The 11,618-nt window shown below is 33.9% G+C and overlaps 1 protein-coding gene across 1 annotated transcript; it reads left to right on the top strand.

Annotated features, from left to right (window-relative positions):
- Positions 1 to 2,882: 2,882 nt before the first annotated feature.
- Positions 2,883 to 5,076, top strand: LOC139899149 (U-box domain-containing protein 9-like). The gene is made up of 2 exons (XM_071881979.1): positions 2,883 to 3,310; positions 3,791 to 5,076. The coding sequence occupies exons 1-2, from the start codon at positions 2,984 to 2,986 to the stop codon at positions 4,874 to 4,876; spliced, it is 1,413 nt and encodes a 470-aa protein (XP_071738080.1). The 5' UTR covers positions 2,883 to 2,983; the 3' UTR covers positions 4,877 to 5,076.
- The last annotated feature ends 6,542 nt before the right edge of the window (positions 5,077 to 11,618 follow it).

Genomic DNA, 11,618 nt, shown 5'->3' with positions numbered 1-11,618 from the left:
TCAGCTGATCCGTTTCGTTTATAGCATTGTATAAAAGCATATAGGGACTTGTATTGTAATATTCCATATAATAATAATAATATTTTTGCTTTTCAAAAAAAAAAAAAAAAAAATAATTGTTAAAAATGAATGAGTATTTGCTTATATTATACATTAATGTAACAGAAAAATTGAAGAAGAATCTAAAAAAAGGCACGTTTAGTAGTGAAGGTGTCGCAAACAAGTTTAGTCCGCGTAAACCCATGCCAGCTGTAAGGTCATGGATTTGATCTCGTGTAAGTGGGCCACTATCACTTCTAGTGGGTCCCTCCCTCATATTAAGGCCCACATATTGTTAAACTTTCAGCCCCCGCAAAATTAAGAGAACTTCTCGTTATAAATATGGTATTTTTGTTTTCTCTTTTCGTCCTTTGATTTATACGCCATTTTATAATCAAAGTCCATCAAATTATTTTTGACACTCACAATCCCTTAATTTTCAAAAAAGTGTAATCACTCTCCTTCGTCAAATTATCGTTAAAAAAGTCCATTGACCCTTAACATGTGCATTGCATATTTTACACTTTTTCTTCATGAGAGTATTTTCTTCTTTTTTACTTTCTTTTTGCTTTTAGACATATCCTTCACTTGCTTCAGATCCATCTTCTTCATCTCTTATTTTCATTTAAAATCATCGCCCACCAACTTTTATCACATCACCAAACCCAAATTAATTTTTGACTTCTTCTCTTTCAAATACTTTCACCATAACCCCAAATTTATCATCATTTATTTCCCCAAATTTATCATCATTTAATTTACAATCTTTTCACCCATTTACACTAAACATTTATTTTAGACCTAATTACGCGGATCATTAGAAAACTCAATCGATTTCATTATAGAGATCATAAGTGTTGAGCATTAGATATATGTTTTTAACATAAACAACATAAAGTGTTAGTTGGAGCTACCATTTATTAATATGGTTTTCATATAAAAGTCAAAGCCAAGTAAACATGCTCCTCAAATACCGCTTTGGGCAAAAAAAGAGAACATCCTCGCATCAAACTACCATTTATAGATATGGGTTTCGTCTTTAATAACCATTCGTAGGTCACCATCGCTTAATAACCTGCAACGCTGATCACCATGGTTTCATCTTCAATCATTGGGACGACGATGATAATGATAGTACTGGTGGCGGAGGACATGTGATGGCGGATGATGAAGATGACGTCGATGGATAATGACGATGAAAGACGATGGTAAACAAAATTAATTACTTTTGTGATTATGTTGTTACTATCTATTCCGAATAATAAGATTTGGTTTAAAAAATAATAAGAATTACTCCTTATTTTTTTTAGCAAAAAGTACTATATGTGTATCTGGCCATTGTTAATTTACTTTGTAAATATGAATCAATCAAATGGAGTATGCCAAAATAAGAAGAAGCGCCCAAGTATTAAACATAAAATGCCCGTTTATACAAAGCATTCAATGATGTTGTGAAGATCGCGTAATAAAAGGGATATAGCTTGATTTTTGGAAAAAGAGATCAAGCTTGAGAATTGTTAATTCTCAAACCTTGTTCCTACAATATAAATACCTTTCTTTTGAAATAATTGAAAGTCCTCATGTCGTTACTTTGCACAAGAGATCTTCTCTACTCTTCACACCTCTCTAGTCACGTTCTTACTAATGCATTGCTTGAAAATAATTGCTCTATTCTTTTGGTGGGGGGGAATGTTTCTTCATAGATGCAAGACATTCGATGCTGATCTAAAAAGATCTTCTCTCTTGAGCAGTAGCGAACGTTTTTTTATTTTTCTCGGTAACAACTCCTACAAAAAATTAGAAAATAATGTTGGAACCTTATAGACTAGGAAACTTTCTTTTGCAAATTCTGCTATTTTCAAATTACCACCGTAATTGTGTATTAACGTAAATAATACATAAAATTTATTGAATCATTTGTTCAATTCTTGATATTCCGCATTTGTTATTGGTTAAACTTAACACTTATGGTGCGTTTGATTGCCTCTTAATTAATTGGTTCAACGTTGACTGCTTAACCGCTCAGCATTGTATGCGTTTATTTTTTGACATCTGAATGACAAATGATGTTGAATCATTCAACAATATGTGTTGAACTATTCAAATTTAAATCTTTTAACCATTCGACACATCAATTTCCTTTCATATTCATCATAAACTATTTTAAGAATACATATCAATCAATCAATTATATTCTTTATTAATACATTGATTTTACATCGTTCAAAAGGTTTATTAAGAAATGATTATCAAACAAATTATTGTTGTTGATGACCAAATTCATCCAGAACTTTTGTATCATTCAGATTTTGAACCATATAACACTTAATCATTACAGATTATGTTTTATCAAACACATCCGCAAACTTGATAATCTTACTGTAAATTGATTCTATGTTAATGAGTATTATTTCAACACGTCGCGTCAACCAACAAACAGTATACTCACATTTCAAACAATTGTACTAACTAGTAGTAACTACAAATCTACCATTACAACTTTTGGTGTATATTCTACCATAAATTCATTTCAATTTCTAGCACATTTAAACAACGGAATATGAATCATACCACAAGTATTATCGTAACTCTAAACCCACTTACGTATTATCATTACTTGTTATAGCTTATTACCTATTATTACCCATACAAAAAGTTGTATCAAATTCTTTATTCACCTTCATTTCCAAAGTCCTCGGGAAATAAACATATTAAGACGAGGGTTCACTTTTGCCACTTTCACATTTAACAAGGACCAATTAGGTAAATTAATTTTTATCCTAAACTGAATTGACAATTTAATCTTACACAACCTACCATTATAAACCTCCATCTCTCTCACTTTCTTACATCATTCTTCCTTGAAACACTTCTTTCGGTGCTTCTATTTTTAAATCAAAACAAAAAATATGTTTAATTAGTTTTACAATCTTACTAATTGTTGATGGCGAAAAGTGAAGTATTTGATGGAGATCAGAGTGTATCGGTGGCGAAAGTGACGATGGAATTAAAGAAAGAATTACAGAAACTTGTTAAATTGATCGTTGAAGATTCATCCGATGAAAATGGATTTGGATTTATTGTTGATAAAGCGAATCAAACGCTACAAAATTTGAAAGAATTGAAAGAAGGAAATGTTAATAATAAACAGCGATCAAAGAGAATTAATGAAACTTCTACGACGTCGTTTGGTGGTTCGTGTCCGCCTGAATTTTGTTGCCCTCTTTCTAAAGAACTTATGAGAGACCCTGTTATTCTCTCCACTGGTCAGGTAGTTATTTTATTTTTTATTTTACGTTTTATTATTATTATTATTTTTATAATTTAATATATCTACTTGATTGATTACTACTGTTTATTACTCTGTATTATATATTTTTTTAAAAATCGGCAATTTTATGCTGTATGTGTTTTTTATTTTGTATTGTAAAATAAATATCTGAAAAGTGAATCTTGCTTGCTGTTAGGCTGAAAATTGTTCGATTAGTTGATTAATTATGTGATTACATACAAATTAGACTTCAGTTCATAGTATAATGTATTGAATACTGTTTAAAAATATCATGTTTGTGATTATTTCGATGTATAAAGTGTTTTAAGTAGGTAATAGTTTGATTAATGTTAATTTAATAAGTTAGGTTAGAAGACTGAATTTAATTCTGTGTGGAGTATTATTTAACTTAATTTAATTAATTGTTTAATTTTTTTAAATTTGCTAATTAATTATGATTAATTTGTTGATAATTTGCAGACGTATGATAGGCCGTTTATACAAAAGTGGTTAAAAGCTGGTAACAGAATATGCCCTAAAACACAGCAAGTTCTTTCACACACAATTTTAACCCCAAATCATTTGGTTAGAGACATGATAACGCAATGGTGTAAGAATCGCGGTGTTCAGTTCCCGACCGCTTTAGAGTATTCGGATCAAGACGGGTTAACGAAAGCTGATCGCGATCTTTTTCTGTCGCTTTTAAAGAAAATGTCGTCTACACAGAACGAGCAAAAAGAGGCTGCAAGGACGTTACGTTCGTTGACTAAACGAATGCCTTCATTTCGCGCGTTATTTGGTGAAAATCTTGAAGCCATACCTCAATTGTTAACCCCATTGTGTCAAAACAAATGTCAAAGTGATATTCATCCTGATCTTCAAGAGGATTTGATTACAACTTTATTGAATTTATCGATTCATGATAATAATAAGAAACTAGTTGCAGAGACACCTATGGTTATGCCTTTGTTATTAGACGCTTTAAGATATGGGACGATTCAAACTAGGTCAAACGCAGCTGCAACGCTTTTTACCTTATCGGCACTTGATTCTAATAAGTCGTTAATCGGTAAAGTGGGTGGGTTGAAACCGCTTATCGAGCTTTTGGATGAGGGACATTCGTTAGCTATGAAAGATGTCGCTTCGGCTATTTTTAATTTGTGTATTACACATGAGAATAAAGCTAGAGCGGTTAGAGATGGTGCGGTTAAAGCCCTTTTGAATAAGATTAAAAATAGGGTTCATGTGGATGAGTTGTTATCAATTCTTGCTATGCTTTCGACCAACCAAAAAGCGGTTGAGGAAATGGGAGATCTTGGTGCGGTTTCTTGCTTGCTATCGTTAATAAAAGAGACCAATTGTGCTCGGAATAAGGAGAATTGCATTGCGGTTTTGTACACCATTTGTTATTATGATCGAACGAAATGGAAGGAGATGAGGGAAGAAGAGAGTACTTATGGCACCTTATCTCAAGTTGCTCAAAATGGTACCTCAAGGGCTAAGCGAAAAGCTAATGGCATTCTCGATAGGCTTAATCGAGCCGTCAACCTTACCCATACCGCGTGAGCTTCAATGGGTTCTCTGAAAAATCTGTAAATTCAACACCTTTTATATCATTACAATTTGTCTGGTTTGAGTCATAGTTAACTTTGTTCTGTTTTTTTTTCCAAACCTCAATTTTGTAAATTCTTGTCCCTAAACTTGAGCTCATAGCCATTGTGAATAAGTACTATTTTTACATAATAATATATGATAATATATGATATATGATATGTTTACTTATCTTTATGTTTGTATTCTCCATATAATACTACTATGAATATGAATAAATTCCTCACATGATTATAGTGTTAAAGAATTCAAATTATTAACAAGCTATGAAGTCAACCAAGTTCATATTTGCTGTATTAGTTTTGTCCATTAATTATGCACATGGGATATGTGTTAGATAACTTGAACCTCACTTGAAAAATCACATGTTGTGTCTAATTTCAAGAAAATGGTGTTTTTGAATTATTATATAACCAGTGGCGAAAACGGGAATTTTTTTCACCCGGGGCGAAATTTTTTTTAAAGCGTATCAATTTTTTTTTGGTAAAATATAGAGGTTTTGGGGAAAAATATGGTGATTTTTGAGCAAAATGTGGAGGTTTTTAGGCAAAATATGAAGGTTTTGGGGCAAAATACGGAGGTTTTGGGGCAAAATACGGTGGTTTTGGGGCAAATTTTTTTTTCCACTGGGGGCAAAATCGAAAAACCCAAAATTTTTACACTAAAAATTGCAAATCGACTGGGGGCATCTGCCCCCTGCCCCATGCTGGTTCCGCCACTGTATATAACACCTAGTTGATAAAGACTCGAATTTTCAAGTTTCCATACATGGTGGAAATAGATATTGAACGTTAGATAGAGATTGTTTGCTTCTTTCTTTTTGGGCCATTGAATAATAATTTTAAAATTGTTGGTTATCACTTGGAATATTTTTGAAATTATTGATGGGTAAAAAGTGAGGTGAATGGTTGAGCATCAAATGGGGATCATATGCCCATAATCAATGGGGGGCATTGTGTCTTTTGTTTTGTGATTGATCTATCCATCACTCCAAGATGCCACCCTTTCTTTTTGTGGAAGACTTGAATGGGTATTATTCACACTTTTCATGCTTTTTTCATGCTTTTGTTGAGCTTCATTAATGAAACCTTTAGACCACCATATGTTTTTTTTTTTTAATGTCTTTTCTACGTATATAAGATAAGATTCATCTACTATGAGTAAACATTTGATTAGGAAATGGCAGGGCGGCCCAAAGAGGAGCAAGCCGATCGATCATTTGGGACAAAGTTTTCAAGGGGTCAAATTTTTTTTATATATAAAAAAACGATCGGAGATTTGAAAAACAGAGAAACTAGATAAACACAACTTATGTAGCAAAGACGAATCATAATAGGTTCAAAAATAACAATCAAATGCCTTAGAAAACGTGAAAATACGAGGAATCGAGATGACGTCAGTTGTCACTTTTTTAAATAGCTTATATTATTTGTTAGGGTCTAAGGGTATTTTTTCACCTCGTTGTAGGCACTCAAATTCTCGGGACTAGCCTTGGTAATGGGTAAACATGTTAGGTTATCTTGTTAAATTATTCGGAAAAAATTATTATTATTATTATTATTATTATTATTTTACTATTTACTCTAATGCATACGTCTAAACATAGATATCCCTGATTCTTCTGACGAACCTTTGATGTTTTCTTAAGAAGGTTCAAATCTAAGACGTCTTGCCAACTAAACACATTACCACATTATGAATTAATGGCTAAACAGTTGGTTAGTCGTTAGATAGTGAAAAAAGGCCATTGCTTTGTTGAATGCACTATACTACTATAGTCAAATTCTTCGTGCTTGTTCAAATTACTAATTTACCCCTTGTCGTTGTTATAGTTCTCAAATGTAAAGTCATTTTGATGGGATGATATTCCATGTTGGTACTATGTTATATTGTCAGCATCTAATTCTTGAGTGTGTGATATCCACACAACCCCTTTTACCATCATGATAATGGAAGTATTGGGTTTACTTGATTTTGACAATGCAAAATGGCTGTTGATGCTTGAATGATAATACGGCAAGAAAATCTGTGGATGCCGTATTAGGAAAGGGATGATAGAGGGTAAATAGAAGTAGAAGGGCATCTTTTTATAAATTAAAAAGTAGTGGTCCAAAATCTCATGAATCATAATCATTATATCATATCATAATCATAATTAAAGTATAATATGATGTAAAAGAAACATTTAATAAAGAAAAGTTGTTGCTTAATTGAAGGTTAACATTCATACTGACTGGTTCAATGAATTTACTTTTTGCCAATCTAAGATGTATAAGATGTAATATGGTTTGTGTGTTATGATCTTAGTCGTCATAGTAAAAAAAATGGTACACCAACCTTATTTTAGATTGTGTTTAATTTGTTTATATGTATGTGCTTAAAATGTTTTTTGAAAACTTTATTTATCATTTGATGCACAACCACTTCTTCATTTCTTTTAGTTCTACTAATAATAATAATAACTTAAATGCAATGTATACTTACAACTAAATCAGCCATCACGAATTTGACCTAATGCTTGACATCCTAGTAAACTAGAGTGCTAGCACATTTTGTGTTGACCAAAAGAGGAATAACTTGATTAAGCTACGTACATCAAAGTAAAATTACTTGCCCCGTCCATGTGCTTGACGGAAAAATCTTTATCGATTTACCAATATAGTTATAATTAACTTTAACACTACTAGAAGATCTATATTGCTAAAACCTACTTCAAGTAGACAAAATAATAAGATGATATGCATCAATATTATCCTTGATATCTTCCAACACGTATTGAAGTGTATAAAGCCATTGATGTCAGGTTAAAGCTTTTTATCAATATAATAACAAATAGAAGTTTAATAGTATTTGTTTTGATTTGATGGCAACGATTTAACTAAGAGGTGAAGTTCTTGTTGAATATTAGTGGGTGGATTTATCTCCATTGGAGAAGTGTTGTCATTAATTTATACAACTCTTGATCAGTTAAAGACTTTAAAATAATTAATGTACCCCACTAATATTTTAACCCATGTCTCACTCTCTTTGTTGTTAGTGCATCATCCTTTTTTAATCAAATACTTATTCCTCCCAAAATATCACACAACTACCTTATCATGAAGTATAAAGTTTGTTACAAAATCCTTATTTCTCTACATATTATCTTAACAAACATTTGACATGATTAATTTGGACGATTTGGCTAAGAAGTCGATTATAGTTAAAAAGCCAAAAAAGAAAGAAGGTTGGTCTAAGGGGTCGAGATGAAGCAGTTCTCCGAGTTTGTCAAGGATATTTGATGTTGTTCCTCCCTTCTTTGCTCGGTCTCCTCGATGTTTTGGTCCATAGATTTGTTCATATATTTTGGCAATCACATTAATTGGTTACTATCTCCACGTTACTTTCTGTATTGTAGCGTTTAGTTTTGTGTAAATTATTTGCTTTAAGTTTTTGCGTGGTAGTTCTTGTTGGAGTACGAATCGAGTTAAACAAAAACGAAAATGCTGCAGCTGTAAAACTAGCGACCGCGAAATGGAAAGTCGCGATCACATGGTTGTATTGGTCAGGTGTCGCGTGTAGGAGAAACCAAGTCGCGACTGGAGTTTGGCCTCGAACAATAACTCGCGAACGCGAGATTTTTGCTGGAATAGATCTCGCGATCGCCAGAATGGAGCTGGGCGTCCAGAAAATTCTATAACGTGTTTTCTTGTTTCCAAAGTTATTTCCTTGTTCGTTTTCTCCTATAAATACCCCATGTGTAACATGTAAACATACGCCACGAATTTTATCTGTAAGTAACTAGAGAGAGGGGGGGGGGGGTGAATAGTTACTTAACGGTTTCTTAAAACTTTTTCGAAATCTTTAGCTATTAAAAGATAAGTTATAAGTGCGGAAGCGTTCGTGTTTGTTAATATAAGTATGTAAAGAATGTAAGTGCACAAACACGAGAATTTATAGTGGTTCGGGAGGATGTTAACTAATCCCCCTTAATCCACTCCCAAATTGTAAGAATTGAGACTTTTCTTCACTATGATACTCCAAACCCGGTGGAGTGTCCGGATACAACACTAGCTCCTCGATAAGCCGCTACTTATGAACCCTTACGTCCCTTTGAAGAATTCACAAACACCAAATGCTCTTACCACAAGATCCTAATGCTCTAGCCTAGTGAAATCACAACTACCTTCTAGACCCTTTAAGAAGATAGCTCATAAGTAAACTTATAGCTAAGCTTACAATCACTCATAGTTCTTCAATAGGTCACACCAACTTAATTCCCAATGGAATTGATCAACTTCCTAGATCCCTTTAAGGAAGTTGAATCATTAAGTAAGATGGTGTTTCATATCATAAGAACTATCTAACTTCCTTGACCCCCTAAGGAAGTGTCTTACAAAGTAAACTTAAAGATACAAATGATAAGTACAAAGTTTACATTTCAATTCTACTTAGCGTAAGTAGAATATCTCTTTCTCTCTTATAATCGCTCCATAGATATGTGCTTGAGGCTTGGGAGATCAGTAGATATGACTTTGAAATAATGTTAGAAAGAGGTGATCTTCAAATGCTTCAAGGCTTGACTTTTATAGGAAAGAGAAATCAGCCTGGAAGCTGTACGGCTCACTGCACGGTCGACTGTGGTTCGACCGTGCTCCCACTGGACAACTTTTCAATATATCCGTTGGAGCTCCTTTTTCTTTGAATTGTTAGCTTCTTTACCCAATATAGAGCCTTCAAAATTTGCTTAATACACCTAGAAGTTAACTCCATTACCCCTTTGATCTTGGACATATGCATGGAGGTTGACATATGCTAGCTAAAGAGGAAAGTCCAATGTCCTTGACCATTGTCATTGATTTTCTTAAAAGGTAAATGCAGATTTTTGTCTCTTGACAAACCACTAACATCCAAACATCATTACCCAAATCTTTAAACTCTTGACTTCATCTTTGATGGAAGTATCTTGCTTCATTGGTGCTTGTTACAAGTCAAATGGATTTGTTTGAATCTAGTTGGGAAAGCTTTGACTAGTTGCACTAATCATAAAGAGATAAACCACTACATTCCAAACCTCATATCCCATGTCTTCACCAAATTGTCTTTTCTTTGATGGAAGTATCTAACTCTTTAGAACCTTGTTACATCTTAAATGAACTAGTTTGAATCTAGTTGAAACTTAATGATCCTTGTTACATCTTAAATGAACTAGTTTGAATCTAGTTGAAACTTAATGATCCTTGTTACAACCTTGACTAGCTTGAACTAATTACATTTCCATACATACAATGGTACTTAAAACTAATGGGAGAGCACCTCTTTAATTGGGACTTTAATGACCATTATTAGTATGTTTAAATGACACTATGTAATAGGATAAAAAGATATAACACTTGTGTGTTTAATCTTATTTCAAGTTATATTGTCATTAAGGTGTCATTAGGTGTGATTAATCAAGATTAACATCTTTTGGTTCAAAACTCTTTTGAAAACAAAGAAGGCAACTATTCTAAGTATATTTAGAAATGTTTTATAAATTATAGATGTCTCAAAGTGGTCTAACTCAAAGTGAATGGATTTGGTAACAGGAAGAACTGCGGTCGATCCACGGTCAGCCGTGAGGTCGACCGTGGATTATATTTTCAAAAATCGTTTGAAAATGTTTGTACTGGGCATCCATGGTCAGGCCTTGTAACGACCCAACCCGTTATCCAACCGAATACACAAGAATTTTTTTTTTATACAAGACAGATGGGTGCGAGGCGCGCTCCAATGCTTGTGCGCGGCGCGCACAAGCCTGATCAGCTTCTGTCCGAAATTTCCAATTTTCCATTAAAGATCTCCAACTTCCCGAAACTTTTAGACGAAACGCTTTTCACAACATATATTATTAGATAAAACTTACACGTTCCAATAATAAAACGAGTTTTACGAGACTGGGCCCACATCGGCCGTTTTACGACTTTCGTACACAATACAAGTTTTCGACCACATGATTTTAACACAAAAATAAAGACCGAGCATGGCGATTGGGGATACGCTACCCAATCCTAATCCAATCCAAAGGCACGTCTTCTAAGCAACTACGCGAGTCCACTAGTTCCCACGCTTCCCCGAGCCACCGCATCCATGCAAATCCATAAAAATGTAAACAACGAGAGGGTAAGCTAACGCTTAGTGAGTGAGAATATACTACATACATATATATGCATAAAATGGACACGCCACACAATAATAATCAAATAACAAATACCGGAGCATCCAAGCATAAAGGCAAGCTAATCTAAGCATACCGTACAATCGCTATACAACAAGCTAACAATATCAACAATGTGAGTACACCAACAATGATATGTACCACGTCAATAAGCTACACCCGAAGGGTTAGCTACAACACAACAATACAACAATAACCCTATGTATAACAAAGCATAATACTGCCCAAGGTTAACCCCTTAAGCCAATACCTAATGAAGATTGGCCGAACTACACGAGCCTTAGTAAATCCGCATCCACACGAGACTACTATCTTCAATGCCACAACAACATTGAGGTTGGCCGAACTACACGAGCCTTAGTAAATCCGCAACCACACGAGATCACTACCTCAATAAGATGACCGAACTACACGCGTCATCGTGAATCCGCATCCACACGTGATTCACTTCCCAAATCAAAACCCACGGTCCCAGGATTATACAAATCCACATCATCGGGG

Source organism: Rutidosis leptorrhynchoides, chromosome 3, assembly GCF_046630445.1.
Source record: "Rutidosis leptorrhynchoides isolate AG116_Rl617_1_P2 chromosome 3, CSIRO_AGI_Rlap_v1, whole genome shotgun sequence".
In the NCBI taxonomy this organism is placed as follows: Eukaryota; Viridiplantae; Streptophyta; class Magnoliopsida; order Asterales; family Asteraceae; genus Rutidosis; species Rutidosis leptorrhynchoides.
The sequence above is the reverse complement of the archived record's forward strand: the minus strand, read 5'-3'. Positions and strand labels throughout refer to the sequence as shown.

Coding starts and splice junctions, on each gene's coding strand:
- LOC139899149 (XM_071881979.1), top strand. CDS start 2,984: ATGGCGAAAAGTGAAGTATTTGATGGAGATCAGAGTGTATCGGTGGCG. Junction 3,311..3,790: donor TTATTCTCTCCACTGGTCAG/GTAGTTATTTTA, acceptor GATAATTTGCAG/ACGTATGATAGGCCGTTTAT.